This window comes from Onychomys torridus, chromosome 2 (genome assembly GCF_903995425.1).
Source record: "Onychomys torridus chromosome 2, mOncTor1.1, whole genome shotgun sequence".
NCBI lineage: Eukaryota > Metazoa > Chordata > Mammalia > Rodentia > Cricetidae > Onychomys > Onychomys torridus.
Window position 1 is genome coordinate 101,061,880 of NC_050444.1, and position 27,175 is coordinate 101,089,054.

The 27,175-nt window shown below is 37.7% G+C and overlaps 1 protein-coding gene across 3 annotated transcripts in view; it reads left to right on the forward strand.

Moving 5' to 3' along the window:
- Ccdc171 (coiled-coil domain containing 171) overlaps positions 1 to 27,175 on the forward strand; it is a 330,958-nt gene that overhangs the window by 145,494 nt on the left and 158,289 nt on the right. For all 3 annotated transcript variants that reach the window (XM_036179739.1, XM_036179740.1, XM_036179741.1), the window contains 3 exons: positions 2,081 to 2,307; positions 2,591 to 2,773; positions 5,486 to 5,671. In XM_036179739.1, the coding sequence (XP_036035632.1) occupies positions 2,081 to 2,307; positions 2,591 to 2,773; positions 5,486 to 5,671 (596 nt within the window). The remainder of the gene's footprint in view (positions 1 to 2,080; positions 2,308 to 2,590; positions 2,774 to 5,485; positions 5,672 to 27,175) is intronic.

The following is a 27,175-nucleotide window of genomic DNA, read 5'->3' on the forward strand; positions in this document are numbered from 1 at the left end:
TTCATGATGGTCAGCACTCAGGGACTTGGAATGTGTCTTTTTCTAACTTCTTAAAAATTCAGAAGAATGCCTTGTGGAATTGTATTGTCATCTAATTTTCTCTTTCCTGGGGTTGGTGTCTACCAAATACATTTCAGTGATACAGTAAAAACAAACAAACAAACCACTATGTATTATAATTTAAATGTAGTTGGATTTTTATTTTAAAGCTCTTTTTATTGAAAGTGTCATTACTTTTGTATTACTTAAAAATTTAAGATCAGATTTTATATTTGCTTAAAAAGTAATTTTTGATTAACATGAAAATTAATATTAGTTTTTCTTGGTATTTTTGGATGCATTGTTGAGTTCAGTATTGTTGCAGCTGCTATGGAAGTAAAATGGAATGTGATTAATCCAACAAATATATGAAAATATCCATATGTGCTGGCATGGCGTAGTGAAGATGGGGCAGTTGGAAATGAAAATACAGTGCAACTGCAGACACAGAGAATATGTATATTTGATGATGAAATGATGTATTATATTGAATATTAGGAGAAAATTAATTTTCCTGTTCATTCATTGTGCAGTGAATTATTTAATATATTTTCTTTTTAGTTATTTACTTAACTGTTCTACTTTATGTGTTGAATGCCATCTAATTGTGCTAATAAATTTTTTGTCATTCAGTACTTACTAAATGACTCATTATTAACAAAAGAATTATGTATTTTAATTAAACTTTCTGTGACTTTGTCCATGACATTCTTTGAGAGTATGTATAATAAGTATCATATAGAATGAAAGTATATAATATTATATTATCAAAAGTCAATGCACTAACAATTGATAGAATAACATTTACGTGCACAATAATATACACAATAATTTATGTATGGCTCTGAAGCAGTGTGATTTTCAAATTTTGACTGTTATGTGGCATATAAAATTTGTCCTTCCATTTATACATTGAGGAATAGAAGAAATAGAATGCAGTTCAAGTTTTAGAGTACAGAGTATCTGTAAGGTAGAATGCAGAGTATTGGTGAGGCAGTCCTTTTTTATTTTTTTTTTTGGTTTTTTGAGACAGGGTTTCTTGGTGTAGTTTTGCGCCTTTTCTGGAACTCACTTTGTAGCCCAGGCTGGCCTTGAACTCTCTGCCTCCCGTGTGCTGGCATTAAAGGCGTGTGCTAATACCGCCCAGCTGGGTGAGGCATTTCTTAATGCTGTAGGAAACCTTGATTGCCCTTGGTCATTGTTGCTCTTTCATTTTGAACTGTATATAACCCCACAATTAACACAATACAATCTGATTTGGTAACATTGCCCTTCTGATAGAAAGGCAAAATTTAAATTAACTCCAGTGTAGAGACTCTTGAAATGTAGACTGTACATGGTTTGGATTTGAAGACTCTGTCAGTGCTGGTCGTTTCACATGGATAGCATCATAAGATAAGTAAGGACAGATTAAGCCCTGGTTAGAATAGGGAAAATGAAGTTACATACCCTTCATGAAGGCATAAAGAGGCCTATTAACCATATCTGGACTATCAGTTAGTAGGAAGAGTAGTGACAGTTTTGTTTATCAACATTAAGCAGAGTTATTAATTACAGACCTAATGATCTGGTAGTATAGGTTGTGTAGCATATACAAGGACCCTCAAGTCCATTAGACACAGGATGGTTAATGAAATCCCATGGGGGGAAATAAGTAATTATAGTTGTAGAATTTTAACTCTTCTGAACAAAGAAAATTGTGTTTTCTATTCTGAGAATTTAAGTATTATGGCCCCACTTGATAAGTGGTCATAATTATGACTAGAAACCAAATTTATGTGCAGTTTTAGAGAAGGAAAGGGAAGGTGACTTTCTGAGGGATGTTCCATGTGAAGGTCAGATTGTAAGTTGAGGAGGTTTTCTGTAGAAGTACTGTTCAATAGTGAGTCAAGCTTGTGTTCAGCTTTTTATAGGAAAGCTTGATGGGGATGGGACTGTAAAGGCATGAGGACTATATAACTGAAAAATTCTGTTGTGATCAGTAACATTATAAAATTAACACGAGGCAACTCATATCTTGTGCTTTTTTTTTCCTTTGAAGATCCAAATTCCAGAATTTGTGGACATTTACTCATAGGTGCAGCCAAGAGTTCTTTTGCAAAACTAATGGATAAAATTAGTTTGGCAATGGAAAGCATACCTCTGCGTAGCAGCCGGAGCATAACATATGTAGAAAAAGATTCCCTGGTTCAGAGGCTGGCCCGTGGACTTCACAAAGTGAACACACTGGCCCTGAAATATGGTTTGCGCAGCCATATGCCCATTATGGTATGTGCTATTTCATTTAGTAGTGACTTTAGGATTTGTGGGTTAGAATGTATATCAGACTTATTTATAGTTAAAATCAATTGTATATGAATCATTTAGTTTCACATAAACTTTTAATAAAGTAATTAAAACTCCTTAAATAAGTTTACTTGGTTTAGAATTAGCTAGTATTATTGTTTTGTGTAATGTTTGAGTTAAATTTAATTTAGTAAAATGCTCATTGCTGCTGATTTATTAGTAAATCTGTAGCTGATGCTTGGAAATGTACTCTCTTTAACAACAGAAAAGTACTGCATCATTACAAAAGCAGATATTTGGATTTACACAAAGGCTGCACTCAGCTGAGGTAGAGCGCCGCTCACTGCGTCTGGAGGTCACAGAGTACAAACGGTCCCTGAATGAAATGAAGAAGGAGCTGGACAAATCACAGAACCTGCAGATGCAATTAAATGAGTTTAAGCACTCTGTAAGTAGATCTGGCTTAGTAAACTGTATCTTTTTCTTAACTGTAAGTGTTTGGTCAATAGAAATAATTCAAAGTCCCTTCAATAGGATTGTTTTGTTTAAAAATTTTCTGGTATTTATTTTTTCTAATTTTATTTTTTATTGAAAATAGGTTTTTTCATGCAATATATGCTGTTTAGTTTCCCTCCCCACAGCTCCACTTAGATCCTTCCTGTCTCCCCTTCCACCCAATTCTACCCCCTTCTTTCTCTCTTTCATTAGAAAACAGGCCATCTAAAAATTAACAGTAAAAACCAACAAACCAGGATAGGACAAAACAAACAAACATGCAGAAAAATACCAGCCAAAGAAAAAGTACAAGAAACACATATAGACCCAGAGAGACACATGTTTGCACACACAGGAATCCTATAAAACACAACACCAGAAACTATAATATACATGCAAAGGACCTGTAAGGTTAAAAACAAAACAAAAAAACTCCCAAAATGCCATTGAGTTTGTTTTGTTTTGGCCATTTACTGCCGGCCATGGAGTCTGCCCTTAAGAGTGGATTATATACCCCGAATTTTTTTTCATTTTATGTATGTATGTATGTATGTATGTATGTATGTATGTATGTATGTATGATCGATCACTGTGGGTGTATATGGATGTGTGTGTGTGTGTGTGTGTGTGTGTGTGCTTGTACCCCAGCATGAGTGTGGAAGTTAGAGGAAAGCTTTTAGAAGTTGGTTCTCTCTTCTGCCACGGGTCCTTGGAAGCAGTCTCACATGGTCAGGCTTGCATGGCAACCGCCACTTTTACCTGCCAACCTGTCTTGCTTTTCCCAGATTGCCGTTTTAAAGCATGTATTTTTATTTTAATTAAAACTTCTTTTTGTCCAACTGATACAGGCATGTGATTAACAAACCTAACAGTCCTAAAAGGTGTATGAGGAAATGTGGTAGTTAAGTAGACTTGCTTTTGCCTCAGAAAACATCTCTCTTAAAAAATGCCTTCTATTGAGAAGCCTGCTGTTTGTGGAGGAGAGAAAAATCTGCTCTCATATTTTGAATAATTTTTATTATTATGCTTTATACACTATTATAATTTGAATACTAGTATTAGATTATTTAGTAATATTTAGTATTAGATATGCTCATGCTATAAATTTATTCTCAAATTTAATTCAAGCAAAGCATTCTCTTTCTGTGAGTTGTATAATTTCTAGGCCCTGGAAAAACTATTTTTGTGTTGTCAGAAAATTGATTAAATTTTAAAAAATTTAAAAATTGATTAAAGAGCTTCATTAAAATGGCAAAATAGTCTATGATTTCTAGATAATACAGTGAAGTAAGAGTTTAGTCTACCATTCCTAGATTTTTTTTAAAGAATTCAAATCAGGTTGCATTATGTTTGTGGTGAATTACATGAGTCTACTTCAAATCCTCCTTCACAGTGGGGCTCTGACTCTTAAGTAACTGCATGTAGAGCTAGAATGATCAAGAGATCTGTATGTCTCCCAGTCTCCATGTGTCCTTCATGGAATGTACCTTTTGTGAATCATCTTTCTCTTTGCACTTCAGGACGACAATGTCAGGTTTCTTGTAACTGTGTCTTACTCACTCAAATGCCTTGAAGAAGGGATAGTCACATGGTTTGACCTAGATCCCACATGCCTTTAAGGCATGGTGGCTGTGTAGAGCTCTTTCTTATTGTTTTCCAGAGCAGTGTTCTGCCCTCTAAGCAGTCACAGTATTGGAAGTCATCTTTTATATCACAGTGTAGAGTTTCATTAGCGGGTGTTCTCGTAGGAATATCTTGAATTCTTCTCTGTGTTGGGTGAGAAAGCTAAATAAGTCCTCAGTTCAGTGCTGCTGTCTCCACGCAATGTGTGTGTAGGTAAGAAAATAAGTAAGGCAAATTTTGGTACTACGATGGCTGTGGGAAAATGAAATAAGACAGCATGAGAGTGTGAGCCTGGGTAGGAACTGCTAGAGAGAGGACATGAGGCCAGAGAGAGCTGAGTAACGGCACAGTGAACACAGACTCAGGCAATCATTTCAGTCCTTAAGGTTGTTTGAATATTTTTTCAGAATCATAATCTTTACAAAAATTTTTTTATTTGGAAGCCGGGCATGGTAACACACGCCTTTAATCCCAGCACTAGGGAGGCAGAGGCAGGCAGATCTCTGTGAGTTCAAGGCCAGCCTGGTCTACAGAGCAAGTTCTTGGACAGCCAGGGCTACACAGGGAGATCCTGGCCTGAAAAACCAAACCAAACCAAACCAAAAAGATAATTTTGAAAGTATGATTATTTTACTTTAAAAACAAAAGTAATAGTTTATTTTGACTTTTATTTTGAGTAAAACAAATTTTATGTTTTGTTTTATAATAATTTCTTAGAAATGTTTGCCATTATATTATTTTGCAATATTCTCTTTATGTATAGGTATCTGTGTGAGTGTATGACATGTGTGTCCAGGTATCTGTGGAGGCCACAGGAGGGCATCAGGTCCCCTGGAGCTGGAGTCCTAAGTGGTTGTGAGCCGTCCCTCTTGTGGGTGCTTGGAACTGAACTCTGATCTAGAGCACTCAGTGCTGTTAAGCACAGAGCCATCTCTCCAGCCTCTTGCTGCGATCTTTATGTTACCAAATACAGCTCTGATGAATAAATAGCACGGCAATACAATTGGCTCGCAACCGAGATTTTTTTTTCTTCTTCTTAAAGAAACTGATCACCCACGAGAAGTTTGAAAGTGCATGTGAAGAACTAAATAATGCATTACTTCGGGAACAGCAGGCACAAATGCTGTTGAATGAACAGGCCCAGCAACTACAGGAGCTGAATTACAGACTTGAGTTGCACTCCAGCGAGGAAGCTGACAAAAACCAGACTCTTGGAGAAGCTGTTAAGGTAGAGCATCTTTTGTATAATGAGTTATTTGTTGCTTGTGTGGATCCTGGTGTGCTTGTGTATGTCATGCATAGCTCCTGAACAGGGCATAGAGCCAAAGGTGTGAAGTCTTTCTCTGTAAATGATTTGTAAGGATGGTGTGAGCTGTCATTCTGTCCTCACTTACAAGCCTTCATAGATACATCGAGAAAATGTAAAAGTGGGCTTTATCAACAGGTTGAAAACAAAGCACAGATTTTATTTTATTTATTTTATTTTTTAAGTAATTTATTTTTATTTTATGTGCATTGATGTTCTGCCTACATGTATGTCTGTGTGAGGGTATCAGATCTTGGAGTTATCGACCTTTGTTGGCTGTCATGTGGGTGTTGGGAATTGAACCTGGGTCCTCTGGAAGAGCAGTCTGTGCTCTTAACTGCTCAGCCATCTCTCTAGCCTACAAAGTAGGTATTTTAACAGTAATAATTTTTTAAAATATACTTTTATTGAAAATAACTTTTTCATATAATATATTCTAATCATTGTTTTCCTTCTGCCAACTCCTCCCTAATCCTTCCCATCTGTCTACCTCTCTCTCTCTCTCTCTCTCTCTCTAGTTAGGGCTTTGATTCCACCATTATTTGGTGACATCATTTAGGTTTCTTTTATAGATGTGTATAATTTGAGAAGTTTCTACAGTAGTGGGTTTTCATATGACCCCTCAAATGGCCTTCCCCATGCTCCATCTCTTACCCTTCTCTCCCTCTCCCCATTTAATTCTCCCTCTCCTGTCTCCCCACTCTCTCCATAACTACAGATTCTATTTCTCCTTCCCGGGGAGGTCCCCCTAGTCCTTTACTCTATACCTAACCTCCGTGGTCCATATGGATTGTAGCATGCCTATCAAAAGCTTAAGAGCTAACATCCACATATAAGAGAATACATAACATATTTGTCTTTTTGGGTCTAGGTTACCTCACTCAGGATGACTATTTCCTTTGATTTGGGATTCTTTCATCTATTTCTGTTTTCTTAGATTTGGTCTTTTCATAATGTCCCAGATTTCATGGATATTTTGTACCTGGATTATTTTATATTTAACATTTTCTTTGACTAAGGTATTCATTTCTTCTACCTTGTCTTCAATCCTGAGATTCTCCCATGTTTTGTAATCTGTTGGTGAGGCTTACCTCTGAAGTATTTGTTTGACTTTCTAAGTTTTTCATTCCCAGTTTTATTTTTGTTTGGGTTTCTTTAGTGACTCTTATTTCTTTGTTACATTCTTCTTTCATGTCATTAATTGGTTTTACTATTTTATTCTACTGTTTGTGTTTTCACACACTTCATTAAGGGATTTATTCTATCTTCTTCAAGGTCTTTTTCTTTCCCACCAACCAGTTCCCAAATAACTGATACAGGAACTTAATTATAAATGCTTGGCTGATAGCTTAGGCTTGTTACTAACTAGCGCTTACAACCTAAATTAACCCATATTTCTCATCTAAGTTCTACCACATGGCTAATGGCTTGTTACCTGATTTTATACACTTCCTGTTACCTCTCTTCTGACTGGCGACTCCCGAGATTCTGCCCCTTTTCTTTCCTGGTCTCACTCTCCCTCCCAATCTCTTCCTGCCCAGCTATAGGACAGTCATCTTTGTTAACAATGAGAGCAATACATATTTATAGTGTACAAAGATTGTTCCACAGCAATCCTCAAGGTTGTTTTGAAGTCCTCATTTCGTGCTTCAGCTGTTATTACACTTCTCAGGACCTACTACTATATTAGTAGGGTTACTGGTTTCTGGTGGAGGCATATTGTCTTGGCTGTTAATTTTTGTGTATTTTGAGCTGCTGTCTGTCTAGTCATCTGGAGTTAGGATGACTAAGGTGATTCTAGGAGTTGATGTCTGGTCTTGTCTTTGGTGAGTGGGTATTATGTTCCTTAGTTTCTGTTGCCCTCCACGGATCTTAGGAAAATGTGGTAGTTGTGAGTTGCCTGGTAGAGAATGCTTCTTCAGGTTGGTGAATGGCAGAGAGGGATAGAGATGGGCTAGGAAAAAAGGCTGAGAGGGCCTTCAGGAAAGCACTTTGGGGATCCTGTCTACACCAAGAGCTGGAGTCCTCAGGGGATTCTAGGTCTGTACCAAGAGTAAGAGTTGGGAGTCTCCAGTGAATGTAGTTGAGGTGGGAGAAGGGGTCTGTAAGTGGGTTGATACAGGGTTGAGAGAGAATGGAGATACTGTAATGGAGGACAGGAAGGAGAGTGTGATTCACCTACCTGAGTCCCAGCCTGTTGTGGCCACTGGGGGTCCAGGTAGATAGTGTTTCTAGGCATCAGGGGTGGCACAGAGAAATAGGAATGGCCTAGAAGGGAGGGCTGAGAGCGTCCACAGGAAGGAGGGAAGCTGTGTCCACACCAAGGTTTGGAGGAGTCTCCGGGGTATGGAGGTAGGGTGGGAGGAGCGGTTCCTGGAAGTAGGCTGCTGCAGGGTTGCTGGTGAGACTGCAGATGTAACGGTGGACAAGAAGGAGAGTGAAAATTACCCACCTGAGTCTCAGCTTGCTGTAGCCTCTTGGGGGTCTCAAGTAGAGGTTGTCTCTAGCTATTAACAGCTGACACAGCGGAATGGGAAAGGGCTCTCAGGGAGGGCTGAGAGGGTCCACAGGAAGGAGCAAAACTGGTCCACACCAACGCCTGGCAGAGTCCCCAGTGATGGCTTTCTGAATTGGATTCCTTTGGATATATGTAACATTTCCCTTTTCTCCTTCCTGATTGTCAACATTTATATATTTAGGGTTGGAAAGGTTGGGTTATGTGGCAAAACTTTCCCTAGGAGGATGCAACACAGAGGTCTACTCACCCCAGATATAGAAGCCTTGATAGACCAAAGTATGTATACTACCTACCGTCCAACTTGGTAAGCCAGTGAGTTTTTTAAGGGTTATTTTCAGTAATATGGGTAGGGGTTACTTAAATAGGAGCAGAAACAAGTCAAAGACAGCTGCATCACCAAGGCCCTCCTTCAGAGTCCATGTAAATTCTGGTAGCATCTGTTCTTAACATTACATACAATAGCTAGGGTAGCTTTTCTAAGATTCAATTATGCTAAGTAATTTTCAGGTAATATCTCATTTAATCCTCTGTGATTTCTTTTTTATGTGTGATTTCTTAATTAGGATTAAATCCTTGATGAGGAATTACTTGGTCAAAAGCCACAAACTATTTTATTTTTGAGATAGAGTCTTGCCATATAGTCCAAACTGACCTTGGAGTCATAATCCCCGTGTGTTAGTGTGACAGCCTTCCAAGTGCTGAGATCACAGGCAATGCCACCACACCCAGCTTCCCATAGACATTTTAAAGTGCGCATATCAGTTGGCTCACAGCAAGTTCTTTGTTTTTTGTTTGATTTTTTTTTTGAGACAGGGTTTCTCTGTGTAGTTTTGGTGCCTGTCCTGGATCTCGCTTTGTAGACCAGGCTGGCCTCGAACTCACAGAGATCTGCCTGGCTCTGCCTCCTGAGTGCTGGGATTATAGGCGTGTGCCACCACTGCCTGGCTCACAGCAAATTCTTAAGGAATTTATTAGCTCCTAGATGTTTGAGAACTGTATGTTTGCCCAACCTGGCAGTTTCTATTTACAGAATTTTTGCTAATGTAATACATGTTTGTTATTTTAATTTGTATTTCTTTGATTATTAATCAAGAGCAGCATTTTTACAAATATACTGATTACTAAATATGTTTGTGCTTCATGTCCTATAAATAGGTAATATAGTTAGCAGAGTCATATGGGAGTATTTCTGCAAATGCTGGTACTTGTGTTTAGATACCATATCTTCCAGATGATAGAGTTGCTTGTGTTAGTTTCTTTAAAATATGAGTAGCTTAAATATTGTTGTCAGGAGAGGAAAATTGTTTAATTACTCTCTCTTAATTAGAACTAGCAGGTGGTAATGTAAAAATGTTCTCTTGTGGGAGGTAGCATGGTTCAGTGGAAAAAAAAGCTGGCCTTGGCACAAGGCTTCTCTATTCAAATCCCAGTTCTGTCGCTTGAGCAAACGACTTAACCTTCTCAGCCTTACTTCCTGTGCAGAGATAGGGCTAATGAAACCCACGGCTCAGGGTTTTCATGAGACTAAATGAAGACACTATTCGAAAGCAATTATATACTTGATAAATATTCTTCTGTGGCTTTCATAAGACTTTAAAACAATAAGATTTATAGGTTCGTGTTTATAAAATAAAACACATTCATGAATAGAAGATACAGAAAATAGAGAAGAGTAAAAATGTTACCCATGATTTTTTATCTGAAACAGCCACACTTAGTGATTTCTTTACATTTACTTATTTATTGATTGTGTGTGTGTGTGTATGTGTGTGTGTGTGTGTGTGTGTGTGTGTGTGTGTGTGTGTGTCTGTCTGTCTGTCTGTCACATGGCAGAAGGAAAGAATGACTCCAACAAGTTGTCCTATATCCTGCACATTCATGATGTGGCATGTGTGTACCTTCACACATATATGTATGCACACACACAATAAATAAATGTAAAAGAAGAAGGAAATTTGCCTTTCATTTTTAGTTTATAATCTTTATCAAGTTAAGGGAGTTTTAGTCCTAGATTACACTTATTTAAGAAAAATAAATTGATATTGGATATTGAAAAATGCATTCTAAATACCCATTGAGATAATTATATTGTTTTCTTTCCTACTATATTAGGCTATGTTAGATTATATCAGGTATTGGCAAACTTTGTTAACAAGCTAAGGATTTTTTGATATATATGACAAATTGCAAACAAGTAAACATAAAACAAATGAAAAAGTAATGACGCCTGTACATGGCACAGTCACACATGGAGTGGTATCTCAGTCTTTTTCTTTGGCTGCTGTAACAGAACCACAGACTTGGTAATTCATACAAACAGAAATTTATTTCTCCCTGTTCTGGAGGGTGCAAGAATACCATCAAGGTCCTGGCATCTACTGAAGGCCTTTCTGCATCATCCTGCTGCAGACAGCTGAGTGCAAGACAATGTGGGTGCCTGAGAAAGGGAAGGTAGCTAAACTTATCCTTTTATAAGGAGCCCACTTCTGTAACAACTAACCTGTTCCCTCAATAATGACATTAATCCATCCGTGAGGGTTGTGTCTTCATGACCCCATACCTTTGAAGAGTTTCAGTGTTTCAACATGGGTACATTGGAAATCAATTTTCTAACATACTTAAATCATGATAACTGGAAGCTATATACTATATAACATGTGAACTTTGTGGTAAACAACCAAGCTTACAGAGAGCAGATATTTCAGTACTAGAAATAAAGATGAAGGAATGGAAGTCTAAGTAGCTCATTGTAGACCAGTTGGAGGCTAGAGTTGATAATCAGAACAGGAAAATTTGGGCCTTGTAGCTCATAACCTCGAGAGCATCTGCTTGCTTGAAGCTGGGAGTCAGGCAGGGCTACTGTGAAATGGATACTAGAGAATACGTCTACTAGACACATGGCAACATGGGAGCTGTTCTGGAGAGTAGATAGGAAAATGTTACTAAAAACAGAAACCTCAAGCTCACACATGAATATAGAATCTTAGTGTATACTCCTGTTATGATTCAGTTTAGCTGAGAAATTATCTTGAAAATGGTCTAGTTTTTGTAGAACCAGTATTCTTATAGAAGATCTTACAAATCATTCAGCAAGGATGTTACTGTAGGGTAGAGGACACATGGAAGGCTTTGGGGGAGTTCAGCATTACAGTTCATATGATTGCACATCAACTAAGAAAATTTATACCTTAGGTGGTACAAATATAAAATGTGCTGAAGTCAAGTCTTTAAATGTTTAAAATGTAACAATAATCTTCTTACGTTAATTAATTATCAGGTATTGAAAAACCTAGGAAAATAAAGACCATTGACTTCTGCCAATACTTTTGGTTTCTGTGCCTGGTGCCATTCTTGGACTTGGTTCATCTGGATATCCATTTCCCTGTCCCCAAATGAGTTGATTTTCCTGTGTTACTTTGTTATAATTTTATAGTATACTTCTTTGGTTTAGTATATATATATATATATATATATATATATGATGTTGTATAATATGTTAAAAATAAATGGACTATAAATAATATGCTGATAGGATTGGGAAATAAGAGTAAATGAGGCTATAAAGGGCAACTCATGAAATGGCAATAATTTTAGCAGAAGTGGGAACAGTGCAGAAGACTGAGCATCATCATAGCATTTTCCTGAAATGGCACTGTTTATATGAAATGCAGGTTTCCATTTTTCTCTCTAATAAGTTTGAGGTTAAGAATGACTGGATAATCTGAATATAGTGGCACATGCCTATCATCTTAGCATTCAGGAAGCAGAAGAATAAGTTTTTTTTTTTTTATAAAAGGATTTATTTATTTATTTATTATGTATACAGTGTTCCAACATGTATGCCTCCATGCCAGAAGAGGGCATCAAATCTCATCCTAGATGGTTGTGAGCCACCATGTGGTTGCTGGGAATTGAACTCAGGACCTCTGGAATAGTAGCTGGTGCTCTTAACCTCTGAGCCATCTCTCTAGTCCCCAAAGCATCATTCTGAGTTTTTTGGTTTTTTGTTTTTGTTTGTTTGTTTTTTGAGACAGGGTTTCTCTGTGTAGCTTTGCGCCTTTCCTGGATCTTGCTCTGTAGACCAGGCTGGCTTTGAACTCACAGAGATCCTTCTGCCTCTGTCTCCCAAGTGCTGGGGCACCACCACCGCCTGAATAAGGTTTTAAAGATAGCCTGAGTTACACAGTGAAGCCCTGTTCCCACCACCCTTCTCCCTAAGACTGGATAATTTAGGTTTAGAATAGCTGTATTTGTATAGATTTATTTCTTCCTGAAAATTTAGGTATTTATTAAATTCTTACAATTTTCAATTGTATCTGTAACATAGTAAATGCTTATTATTTATGGAAGATATAAAATACTTTGTATTCATAGGATCACCTAAAAAGAGTCTTCCAATTTATCTTCTTCAAAAATAAGAGCTGACCATCTAATTTATCAATACATGTATTGTTGGAATCTTCAATGTTGGGAAAGTACAGTACTTATCTTTGTGGAGAATATATACTGAATTTAGTTATAAGAATACTAATGACTGTTGAGAATTTAGTAATGGCAGCTGAAATTATATTATGAAACCTTATATTCTCTATCATGGTTTTATAATTTTGTTAATGAAAAATCCTGAAATGGTGAGATAGAATGGTTTGGGGCAAGGTTAACAATAGAGATTTATTCATAGTAAGTGATTCTATACATAAGAGACCCCAGGTGCTTCTCTTCCCAGCAACCATACATCCCTTTAGGACTTGGCCTCTTGGTGTGGACTCAGGGTACCCCTAGTTCTTTTCAGTATCCCTTTTAGCCTTTCTAGCCTGTCACCATCCTTTGGGACTCCCTATCAACTGACAGAACCTCTCTTTACCAGGGACCCACAGCCATCGCACTAAGCTGACATTCAGGTACACTACCTTTATCCTTCCTCTCTTCCTTTCTAGTCTCTTTAGACTTATCTTAGACCTGCTGCAGCTTGGCTGCTGAGTACCCCATCTCAGTCCACTTCTATCCCTTTGAAATTCAGCCTCTTGGTGTGGACCAAAGGTCTTCCCTGATACTCCTTTCAGCTTTTCCTTATAGCCTGTCTGTGGTCTTTTATGACTCCCCTAGGACCTTCAGAACCTTCAGATTTCTACTGAGCTTTCTACTATCCATACTTGACTAGGATTTCAGGACCCATAGCTGCCACACTTGGGTAGGACCCATACTGGGGAAACAGCAACCAAAGAATGGAACACCCACCCATTAAAGGTGAGAACACATATTTGTATCAAGAAACACCTCAAATATTGTAACTCCAGATGCCTAGATCTTAGTGCAAAAATACAAATGTGGGCAATCAATTCAATATGCTTCCAGAAACCAGCAACTGTATAATAATAAGCCTAGAAAAACAATTTAGCTGAAGTACAATACAAGGACTTCAAAATAGCAATTATGAATATGTTCAAGGACCTTAAAGAGGACATGGATAAATGATAATGAAAACATATGCAGTTGAAATAAATAATGAAAACAATTTACAACATGAGAATAGAATTTAACAAAGAAAGGGAATCACTAAAGGAATTGAAAGTGAAATAAAACTAAATGAAAAGTTGAGGAAGTCCAACAAACCTCAGAGATAAGCCTCACCAACAGAGGACAGGACATAGAAGAGTGGATTTTGAAGACAAGATACAAAGAAAAGGTTAAATCTAAAAAAAAAAAAAAAAATCCAGGCACATCCATTAGATCTGGGACACTATGAAAAGACCAAATATACAAGTAATAGGAATAGAAAAAAGGAGTAGAAAACATAGATCTAAGACATAGAAAATATTTTCAACAGATCATACAAGAAAATTTCCCTAATCTAACCAAAGAGTTGCCTATCAAGGAACAGCCTTTCTTTATTTTGTACATTTAGTGTTATGATTATTATGTGTCATGGGGTTTCTTTTCTAGTTCTATTTGGCATTCAATTAAATAGAAACAAAACAAACAATAAAAAATAGTACAAAGAATCAATGAAACAGAGCTGGCTCTTTGAGAAAATCAGCAAGATTGGCAAATCTTTAGCAAGTAAACCAAAAGACACAATAAAACTGGGGGTGAAAAGGGAAACTTTAAAACAGATATTGGTGAAATCCAAAGAATCACAAGGACAAACTTTAAAAATCTGTACTCTATCAAGTTGCTAACCCTAAAAGAAATGGACAATGAAGAAATATGACCTACCACGTCTGAATCAAGATGGAACAAACAGTTTAAACTTAGACCCAATTTAGACCCATAACTCTATTGAAATAGAGCTGTAATTGAAAATCTCCCCTCCCACCCAAAAAGTTCAGGGTCAGATAGAGTCAGTGTAGGATTCTATCAGACCTTCAAAGAATCAATGCCAACACTCCTCAGATTATCCTAAAAAATAGAAACAGAAGGAACATTGCCCAGTTTATTTTATGAGATCATGGTTACCCTGATACCTAACTCACATAAAAACCCAACAAAGAAAGAGAATTACAGACTAATTTCCCTTGTGAATGTAGATGAAAGAATTCTCAATAAAATACTTGCAAACTGAATCCAAGAACACATAAAAAAGAAAGTCCACCCTGATCAAGTAGCCCTTCTCCCAGAGATGTAGGGATGGTTCAGGATACGTAAATTGATAAATGTATTCCACCATATAAACAAACCGCATGATCATCTCATTAGGTTCAGAAAAGACGTTTGAAAAAAATCTAACATCCCTTCATGATACAAGTTCTGTGGATACTAGGGATATAAGTGACATACCTCAAATAATAAAAATTTACAGCTCACAGCCAGCATCAACTTAAACAGAAACTTGAGAAACTCAAAAAATGTCTTCAAAAGTTAGGCCTGAGGCAAGGTTGTCCATTCTCTCCTTATCTGTTCCGTATAGTACTTACAATCTTAGAAGAAGCAACAAGACAATTGAAGGGGATGCACACAGGAAAGGAAGAAGTCAAAGTACCTTTATTTGCAGATGATATGATCGTATACACAAATGACACTACAAGTTCCACCAGGATACTTCCAAAGCTGATAAATATTTTCAGCCAAGTAGCACGATACAAAATTAACTCAGATCAGTAGCCTTCCCATATACAAATGACAAATGGACTGAGAAAGAAATCAGGAAAACAGTGCCTTTCACAATAGCCTCAAATAATATCTTAGGACTATCCTACCTAATGAGGTGAAAAACCAACACATGACGTATGGGCAACACTAGCTGGACTCAGTATGTGTTATGTACACACATTTGTATATATACATGTAACAATAATAACTATAGAAGAAGAAGACAAATTCAGAGTAGGTGGTGGGTGGGATATGGGAAAGAGTTGGAGAAAGGAGAGGGAAAGGTAGAAATGATGTTAATATAGTGTATCATATATTAAATTCTCAAACAATTAAGAAAACATGGTACGTATCTACATTGAAGTTTATATCAGCTATAAAGAACAAAGTTATGTTGTTTGCAGGGCAATGGATGCACCTCAAGATAATCATTAAGTGAATTAAGTCAGTCTCACAAAACAAATATCACATATTTTTCCTACTTGTGGTTCCTAGATTTCATACATACATAAGACACACACACACACACACACACACACACACACACACACACACACACACACACACACACACACACACGAAATTAGAAATGAAACTGCATGTAGAAACAAAGGGGAAATAGTAGGGAGGAGAAAAAAGAAGGTAAGAGAGTAGTGATTTATATACTTCTGTGAAAATATCCTATGTAACCCAGTACTGTGTACTATGAATATATGCTAGACAAGAAAAGAAATGAAGCAATTTCAGCATTTTTGAATGGACACACCCCAGTATAATAAAAATAACATGTCATATAATTCATTTTCTTAGAGTAGGATTAGTAACACCATTACTTAATTTGAAAGTTTTACCATTTTTACTTTAATCCAATATGTTTTTATCTTCCTAATGGGTTACACTATTGAGACCTCCAGGGTAGTCAATTATATATGAAGGTCAAGGAAAAGAATAAAAAAGCAACAGTGTTCATATCCCGTTATAAATAATAGCTTAGCAGAAAATTCAATTTAGAAGCTAAAAGATTAATAAACCGTCATTCTCATTTTTCTTGGCCTGAGCAATGGAGAAGCACACACTAAACTATAATACCTACCTTTTAGTTTAAGCTTCGGACATGTGTTGTTTCCAAAGTGCACATTTTCATAGGTAAATAAAGTCTTTTTATGCTTAAGCTTGTTCTCAGTCAGTTGTTATTTGAAGTTAAAACTTCTTTCTTTTTTTCTTTATTTTTGTTTTTCAAGAAAGGGTTTCTCTATGTATTCCTGACTATCATGGAACTCACTCTGTAGACCAGACTGGCCTTGAACTCAGAGATCTGCTTACCTCTGCCTCCAGATTCCTGGGATTAAAGGCAGGTGCCACTAGGCTAAACTATCACTTCTTAATTGAGAACTTTGATTAGATTACATTTTAAAAGTTATTTAATGTATTTGATATTTTGTATTTCAATTTATTTTGCATAATTATTTTATAGGCATCTAAAATTGTCTTTTGTAACCAAGCGTGCTTATTATAAACTTAAGAAACAAAACTTTTATGCAATCCCATTAATGTTTTGTGTATAACCATTATTAAAAATTTCACAAAACTACCTAGAAGTATGCTATATTTTGTATTCTGCTGTTTTAGGTAGAGGAAGTATTGTTTTCAGTTTGCACTGTCAAAGCCTTATTCCAGTACACATTAGAATATCGAAAGGAAGTATGCAAGAGCAGAAACAGAAGGAAATTGGCTTCCAGTAGAATCCTGATGGAATATTGCTTAGACCAGAATAGTAGGAGTAAGGATGCTGAGGTTTTGGTTTGTATTTGGAAGTTAAAACTTAGAGATTTTTCATAATGTAGACATGAGGGAGATAAGTTAAGGCTTATTATTTTGCAGCTGGATTTATGGGTTTGCCAGTTAGGAAAAGTTATTAGGATTACTTAAAACATTTTTTTTTAGAACAAATAAAAACATAAGTATAATCTGCTCAGTCCATATAGTGTTACTTGTATGTATGTTTGTATGTATCTTTTTAGGGCTGACCATTTGATATTGGATACTCAAAAAGTGTACTCTTATGTTTTGATAGTAAAAAAAAGCTACAACTTGAATGTTCACCAACAGGAAAATGATTAAATATATTGTAGCACATTTATGAGACAAAATATTGCATGAATGTATTTTTGAAGGGACCTTTTTTTTTGGCCCAGTCTATTGGTGTTCTGTAAGCTTCTTGTACTTTCATTGGCATGTCCTTTAGGTTTGGAAAGTTTTCTTCTATGATTTTGTTGAATATATTTTCTATGCCTTGGAGCTGGAATTCTCCTTTTTCTATCCCTATTATTCTTAGGTTTGGTCTTTTCATGGTGTTCTAGATTTCCTGGATGTTTTGTGTTTAAAATGTGCTGGATTTAACATTTCTTTGATGGATGAATCTATTTCCTGTTTCCTATCCTCAACGCCCGAGGTTCTTTCTTCCATCTCTTGTATTCTGTTGGTTATTCTTGCCACTGTAGTTCCTGTTTGTTTACTTAGATTTTCTTTTTTCAGAATTCCTTTGGTTTGTGTTTTCTTTATTGCCTGTATTTCAATTTTCAAGTCTGGAACTGTTTCCTTCACCTGTTTGATTTCCCCCCCCCCTTGGCTTTCTTTAAGGGATTTATTGATTTCTTCCAATTTTTTGTTTGTCTTTTTCTCCACTTCTTTAAGGGAATTTTTCTTTTCCTCTTTAAGGGCCTTTATCATCTTCATAAAGTTATTTTTAAGGTCATTTTCTTCTGCTTCTTTTACATTGGAGAGTTCGGGTCTTGCTGTTGTAGAACTACTAGTTTCTGGCGGTGCCATATTGATCTTTATGTTGTTGAATGTATTCTTACACTGTCTACCCATCTCTTCCTCCAGGTGCAGGTGGACTTGTGGCTTAGGGGGTACTTCTTTCTCCAGGTGCAGGTGGGGCCTGTGCCTTGGGGGGGGGGTCCTTCTTCCTCCAGGTGCAGTTGGGGCCTCTGTGGCTCCCGTGATTGGTGATCACTGATTCATTGGGGAATGTTTGGGGGTGTGGGGAGGCTGCTGCTAGGTGGGTGGTAGTGAAGCAAAGGATGTGCCCTTGGAGACTAGGGTCTAGAGGGCAGGGCTGTCCAGTTGGGAGCCCAGTCCCTCATGCCCTCCTCCTTACTCATATATTTTTATGTAGTTTGTTATTTTCGTTTTTTTTTTTTAAGAAAAGCAAACTAATGCCATTGAGCATGTATACTCATATCAATACAATACAAAGAGTTTTCATTATTTTAGTTGGCAGTCACAACACAGATGAGTATTATAGCTGCATAAGTGAAAAAAAAATTTCAGAGAATAGGATGGTGTACATGATGAAGTTGCCCTATACAGAAGTTAAAACACTTTGGCTGTGTTGCTTGACAAGCTTGATTCTCTTTTAGCTCTCTATATCTTTAAGGATTTTTATGCTGAAAATTATAATTCTGATTTATTATTTCAAGAGACCTTCATATTTTATATTTGAAAATAATACTTTACAATTATTTAAAAGGAAACTTGATAAACATAATATATTAATTTTAAAGTTCTTTTAATTAACTTTTTTTCATTATTTTACATATGTACCACAGTTTCCCCTCCCATTTCCCCACTCCCACCCACAACTCCCACCAACCCCCCTTCCCATCCACTCCTCCTCTGGCTTCATTCAGAAAGGGGCAGGCCTCCCATGGGCTTGAACAAAGCATGGCACATCAAGTAGAGGTAGGACCAAGTTCCTCCTCCTGCATCAAGGCTGAATGAGGTAATCCAGCATGGGGTACAGGTTCCCGAAAGCCAGCTATGTGCCAGGGATATGTCCTGATCTCACTGCTAGGAACCTTACAAACAGACCAATATGCACAACTGTCACACATATGCAGAGGGCCTAGGTTGGTTCCATGCAGGCTACCTAGCTGTTGGTCCAGAGTCCATGTGCTCCCATGTGCTTCCAGGAGCTCAGGTCAGCTGTCTCTATGGGTTCCTCTGTCATGACCTTGACGCCCCTGGCTAGTACAGTTCCTCCTCCTTTCTTCAGGAGGCCTCCTGGAGTTTGGCCCAGTGCTTGGAGCTCTGCATCTGCCTCCATCAGTTACTGGAGAGAGTATCTCTGATGACAGGGTAGTCACCAATCTGATTACAGTAGAGGTCTAGTTCAGGCACCCTCTCCACTATTGCTAGGAGTATTAGATGGGGTCATCCTTGTGGATTTCTGGTGGTTTCCCTGGCACCAGGTTTCTCCCTAACCCTGAAATGCCTCTCCCGCAATCACATAATGTATTCTTGCATGTCACAGGGATAATTGCTTGACAGAATAAAGAAAATATCTGTAACTGGAGTTACGGATGATGGTGAGCCACCATGTGGATTCCGTGAACTGAACTCGGGTGTGCTCAAGAGCACAAAGTGCTTTTAACTTGAACTTGTTTCTCCAGCTTGTTTGTCCGGTTTTCTATTGGTCACTCCTATCCGTTAGTGGTGTGCTGCCCCCAGGGGGTGGCAGGTATTTTTGTTTTTTAAATTCTTCTCTCATATATTACATCCTGACCCAGTTTCCCCTCCCTCCTCTCCTCCCAGACCCTCTCCACCACATTCCTTCTCCCCTAATCTGCTCCTTGTTTCCCTTCAGAAAAGAGCAGGCCTCCCAGGGATATCAGCAAACATGGTGTATCAAGTTACAATAAGATTAAGCACATACCCTCATATTAAGGCTGGATAAGGCAACCCACTAGGAGGAAAAGGGTCCCAAAAGCAGGCAAAAGAGCCCCCATTCCCACTGTTAGGAGTACCACAAGAAGACCAAGCTACACAACCATAACATATATGCAGAGGACCTAGGTCAGTCCCATGCAGGCTCCCTGGTTGTTGGTTCAGTGTCTGTGAGCCCCTATGAGCCCAGGTTACTTGATTCTGTGGGCTGTTTTCTTGTGGTCTCCTTGACCCTTCTGGTTCTTGCAAACCTTCTTTCTCCTCTTCCCAGGGAGTCCCTGAGCTCTGCCTGATGTTTGACTGTGGGATTCTGCCTCTGCTACCCTTAGTTGCTGGATGAAGGCTCTCTGATGGTGGTTATGCTAGACTCTGGTCTACAAGTGTAGCAGAATATCATTAGGAATCATTTCATTGACTTTTTTTTTTTTTGCCAATCATGTTTGGTTCTCTTTTAGGTCTGTGGGCTGTCCAGCCTCTGGGTCCTGACCCTCCAGGCAGTGTCAGGTGTGGGCTCCCTCTCTTGGCATGGGTTTCAAGTTGGACCAGTCTTTGGCCACTCCAAGTTCATGGCCTCACCTGGATTTTCAGAGCCTGTTTAGTTGAGGTTTAGATAAAAATTGTGACTATTACAGAATTTTTCTTTCTCTGTAATTAAGATATATCTTTTATTACACAACAAAGCAAATTTTATGCATGAAACGGATTGATTTCTTATAACAGTCCTACAAAAACAACTTGACAGTGTATATGTGTAGCTTGGTACTTTTTATGAGTCATTTATTGTTCTCTGTAGTAGACTAATCTTAGTATTTTAATTAGAGTAATTATTTCTATAGTCTTCCTGCTCTCCCTCTTCCATGATGTTCACTGAGCCATTGGTGGAGGAGTTCTGTTGTAGATGTATCTGTTGGTGTTGATCTCCACACAACCCATTGAGTTATGCATTATGACCTACTATGGTTTTCTGTAGTAGTTTCTATTTACTGTAAAGAGATACTTCTTTGATGAGAAGTATCAATGCATTCATTTCTGGATATAAGGATGCTTTTAGAATGTAGCTAGGAATTATGCTGGTCTTGTGAAATGATTGTGGTAGATTATCTTCTGAGATCCATGACCTCACTCACCCTGGGTAGTTGGCTATGTTTCTAGTACCAGAGATGATTTGCCTCCTACTGAGTGTGTCAATAAGATAGGTATCTGTTGATTATCACAAGGATGTGAGTACCACTGCTGCACCTTTAGGGAGACTTTGCCGTGCTGGTCATTGTAGTAATTCATTGGCAGCATAGCTTGTTAGGACTATTGGTTGCTTCCCTTCCTTAAAACTTACTTAGTACTTTCTGGAACTCTGAAAGCTATACTGTAGGAAGGAGGCTTTCAGGTTAGATCCAGCTTGAATGTTCAGAGTCCTGTGTCCAAAGTGTGTGGTGTTTTCAGCAATAGGGGATGACCTTCAACCTCTGAAAGGCAAGCAAGGGCAACAACAAAATTCTGTACTGTTTTTGGAGTCATCTGGACTAAACAACTCGGGTTGAGGTTTCCCCTGTTGGGTACCAGGGGAGGTGAGGAGCGTTTCAGCTCAAGTGGAATAATTTCATTAAAAATATATATATACACACATATATTATGTGTAATTTACAAAATAATAAAATAACACGATCCCTTGGGGCTTTATTAAATGTCCTTGGAATTATTTCTCTCCCTTTGCCCGTTTCCTTCGGTATTGACCTTCTCCTTCCTCTGCAGTTAGAGCCCCTTCTGTTTTGTCTCACTTCACGCATTTTCTCACTGGATCCCACTACTCCTCTCTTTAGTATCCCCTCAGAGTCACTTTTTACTTTCCTGTTTTCCTTTCTGACCAGCACAGGACAGGTTTGAAGAAGGTCAGGGACATGAGAGGTGCTGGAGGAGGACAGTGAAGGGGGAATTGATGTAATTATGTTTTAATTAAAAAATTCAATAAAAGAACAATTCCTTTTAATGTACTTTTTCTCTGATGTTATTTCCTCTGAGTGGTCAAATCGTTGCTAGGATTCCAGCATGGCTCGGAATACTGTTCAGAGAGCAGCATCATTATGTACGTGGCTTTGAGACTTCAGGCTAGCTGGATGTTAAATTTTTTCTAGGATACTCAGACTTGAATGATAGTGATCTGTTTATTATTATTAGAGAAGTAATATTAGGAGCTGAGGATTTAGCTCCATGGTAGAGCGCTTGCTAGCAAGCGCAAGGCCCTGGGTTTGGTCCTCAGCTCTGGAAAAAAAAAAAAGAGAAGTAATATTAATTGAATAAATTGAATACATTTGATTTTTTTCTCTGTTCCACTTAACTCTCTCAAAATTACTCTTTTGGTATGAATTAAATTGAGTGTTTCTTCCCCTTCTATGCCTGAATTTCAGAGAATACTTTTCTAGCTTATGATGTTAGAAATACGACTTCCAGTGTGCCATGTTAGAATTCAGATTGCTAAAGCTTTTTCCCTTAAAAATACCAATGATATGATTGACAGCTTAAAAACACAGAGTGTAGAGATCTGGCAGTAGGCCGGTCAGTCAACCTACCATGAATTCAGAGACTATTTGATGATGCACAGGTAAGGTGGCCGTCATCCCTGTGGATAATTACCTCACATGTAATAAATATAAATATAAATAGTATCGTGGTATGAGTATGAAATATTCCCTAAAGGCGCACATGTTTGAAAACTTGGTCTTCTGTGGGTCTTTGTGCCTGATGTTTTCATATTCAGTTCTTTTGTTTCAGATCTGTAAAATCTGAGTTTCTCTTTATAATCTCTACTGAGATGTTTCATTGCCATCTTTTACCTTTTTGTTGCTTTATAAAACATTTAAAAAATGATTGGTTTCTCTTCAGTTGTAGTCTGCCACTCTGTGTGTCAAACAACAGACAAATCCATTCTCCTCAGTTCCCTGAACACTCTTCTTTTTTGAGATCCCTTTATCTACGTCATCTTTCCCATTTGTTTCTGTTGATCTTTTTCTTTCATGTTGGATGGTATAGAGATTATATTCCAAAAAACCAACCATAGCAGTATTTGTGGTCCCACAAGAGCTTCCAGAACTTTGCAACTTCCTTTCATTATTTCCCTTTCTTTGAATTTTTGTGTGTTTTAATAAAATAACCCATGACTTTTGAGAATTTATCGAAAAAGCTTAATTCATATTCTCACTATTTGACCCCCTTCCCCTTTTCCATTTCTCTCCTTCCATCTTTCTCTTCTCTGTTGGGATACAGCTATAATTCTCAGAGAGTGCCTGGGTCACACACACAGTGCACTATGAATGCATGTGTTCCGCTAATAGCTGAGCTAAGGTCTAGTGCAACAAACTACCAACAACATCCAGATGTGTGAGTACACCTTCAGATGACTGTGCACTCTGGCCTTCAGCCAAGCTGCAAGTACCAGGGAGCAGAGTATAGCAGTCTCTGTATGCTGTGCCCTGTGTTCTGATGGATAGAATGTACATGACCCCAACAAACACTAGTTTGGCACCATTATATTTTGGAATAATTTGTTACAAACAAAGGTTTTCATCAAATTTATTGAAAGTTTTGTTTGGGCCTTCATACCTAAGAATGAAGGGAAAGGAAAACTAATTAAGGTCCTTTGTATGGAGGCAAGTCTTGGTGACTGGTTTGCTTTAGAGTGAATGGGCTGGCTGGGAGTTTGCTTGTAAGCTGGGAGTGACCCCTAATGAGTGTGCAAGACTCCCCCTTTGCACTAGCATTCAGCGCTAGTTACTTTTTTTTAATCCCTGGGAGAATTCTTCCTTCTTTTTCTTGGTTCTGGTTTGTTTTGTGGTATAAAGCCACCCTCAACCCCCACAAGTTCATGTGTTTGCAGGGAGTTCTCAGTGATTGGTGAAATGACAAATAGGAGGCTAACTATTCTTTCAATTCATCTTTGTTTCCCGTACCTTCATTTACTCCTGTCTTATGCTGCATCCTTGTTTTCAAACTCAGACAGAAAGTTTTCTCTTTCTGTATAAATCTTCAGCATATACTCCAGTTTGAAGATAATTTCCCTGCTTCTGACATAGAGTTTCGTACAAAGAGGCAGTGTCCATTGCCCACTTGAACTGGACTTTAGATCTTCTTAAATTAGTTTCTGAATTACAAATGTTTGTTTATTTAAAATTTTATTATTATTTATGTGTGTGTGTGTGTGTGTGTGTGTGTGTGTGTGTATGTATGTATGTATGTATGTATGTATGTATGTATGTATGCCATGTTATGTGTGTCCACGGAAGCCAGAAGAGGGCATCAGATCTGAGTGAAAGATTATGATTTGAGTTTTCATTTGAATTTGGGGTGATCATAAATTTGAATTTGAGATATATGGTTGGTGATTGTAGTAAAATGTGAAAAAGGTAATAAATGTCCTGAGGGCATGAAGGAAGGATCAGATATATTTGGGAAGCCTGAGGATGAGGAAGAAGTGAAGAAAACAGAACTGAGGGAAATCTTATAGATGCTAAGAATTCATGGAGACTGCTCAGGAATGTCTCATAACCAGAGATTGTAAATAACAGATTTGAATTTATTGGAATGTTGTTAAAATGTTTCTGTTTATTATATAGTCTTATGTTATGTGTAGAAACTCTAAAAGAATATTAGTTTTCAAAAGAAAGACTTTAAGAACAGGGCTGTTCCTGAATTGGGAGAAACAAGCATTTGCATATGTAAGTAGGATGCAGAAGAAAGGTCTTAGGAGTGAGGAGAGCTGCAGAAGCCCAAATAATATTTGTAAAACACTATAGGTTGCTGCTGGTTAAATTTTAATACACAGTTTCTTTTAAAATCACTAAGCAGGTAAGAGAATTAGTCTCTTTGGCTACACATGGATCCTTAGTTTAAGGTGGACTTTCTTCTCTCGATTGGCATGCAGAAGAAACTGGGAACTGCAGCTGTTCAGAGCATTGGCTCTACAAGGAGAGTCATGGGACTAAAGGTCAGATTCCATGTGACAAATAAGGGGAAGCATTTTTGTTTCCATGTCCGCTTTCTGATGGATGGATACCTCCAATATATTATTGTCTACAGTATTCACAGGAACAGACCGTTCAGGTAGAAGCATTTTATTTTCTAGGCTAGGAAGATAAGTGAGGCAGGGATTTTAGTAATTTGACCAAGATCTTTCTGCTCGTAAATATTAGAATAGGGACATGTATTCAGATGTGTGCACTTTAAGTTGCCTACTCTGTGTATTACATTCATTTAACCATTCATGTGTGAATGGAAAGGGAAAGTAGTAGATTTGCATTTTTTCTCTTGAGAAATTAGCCAGAAAAAGGATTCATGATCACCTGAAGGAGCACCATGGTCAAGTGCAGTTTGAGAGATGACAAGAAACGGTCGATGATTTGGGCTTGGATGTGGGGATATGAAAGTTACCTAATATATATAGTAAGGTCTAAAACATTGAAATATAAGGTGCTATAAGTCTGTCTATAATATGTTTTTTTTTCTGGTGAATATCTAAGCATTCACTTCAAAACTCTCTATAAAAGAGATTTGTGTGATGCATGCCAAAATGGAGCTCTGTGTCATGATAACAGCAAATATGAAAAAGGAGCAGCATACCCCATGAGTGAGACTGCAGTCCCGAGATCACTAAGGGTCGCGCTTGCAGCCTGCTTTCCTGGGCTGAGGCTGCTACCCTGGTACCCTCCACACTTTATCACACCAGTGCCTCTCAAGCAGCGTCACGACACCCACCCTCCCCCACAGTGAGACCGCCTCTCTGGAAGGCTGGTAGACAGTTGGTGCATTTTGTAAGTTACCAAGACATCAGGAGAAGGTCTAGTTTAAGCTAAAATTCTTACAAGAAAGTGTCTTTGTTGCTTTAAGGGGCAAGACATGAAAGACTCAGTAGCTCTAGGGTTACCTGTTGAGATTTACCTTAGCCTTAAACATGCCAGATATGCAGTAACTAACAAAGATTTGTGAACAGTCTCAGCAGTATTTTATTATTATTATTATTATTATTATTATTATTATTATTATTTTTAGGTTTTTAAGACAGGGTTTCTCTGTGTAGTTTTGGTGCCTGTCCTGGATCTCACTCTGTAGACCAGGCTGGCCTCGAACTCACAGTTCTGCCTCCTGAGTGCTGGGATTAAAGGCATGTGCTACCACTGAGCATCTCAACAGTATTATAACTGTTATTTCAGTGAGAAAAGTGAACAGGTGTCTTTTTTCTGAGTTCTCTGTTACTGTTTACTGCTTATTAAAAGAAAAGCATACTGAAAAATAGACTTTCCCCAAACAAACAAAAACGGCACACAGCTGTCTGGACCAGGCCATTTGGTTCTGGTGGTTGTAAAGATCTCACTGAAATTAAGTTCAGGTGCCAGGAGTTAGACATTCTCATCCAATGTCATTATCTTTCTCAGGGACACAGTACACCCAGGCTTTGACCACAGTTGTAGTTTTTTCTTTGAAGTTTGGATTCTCTTTTCATTTCTCGGGATTAACACATGAAGCTAATGTGGACGGGAAGCCAGTCAAGCCTGTTGCTGTTGTAAATGTTTACAGTTTGTACAAGGCAGATGTCAAACACTGTTTAAGAATCGTATGGAATCTTGAGTACTTAGAAATTGAACAGAGATCCTGTTGAGGAAATCCTTTAACATTTAGGATTCATTATAGTCTAAGTGAGTTCTTTCCCATTGTTTTACAGTTCGTTGTTTTCTACCTCTGCCTTAGGCTGTTTCTTAATATTTTTAATTTAAAATCATTTAAAATATACTTTATGTATAGCAATACAGTTTACGTATTAAATGATACTATAATGGAGTCATTTAGTATAGTTTTACACAGAAGGAAAAAGGGAAATACCGTATTTTTTTTAGATTACAAACTGTATTTGGTAAGTATTTTTAGCAACATTGAAGAGTAAATGTAAACAAAATTGGAAAATCCTGTAGAAGGAGAGAGCCCCTCTAGGACTTCTGTAGTGTCTGAGAATTAAATGCTACTTGGCATTTTCCTTAATCTTCTATTCTATTAACTTAGGAAAGCTGGAACTGGAGGCTTAATGGTATTATTTCTACATTGTAATTATA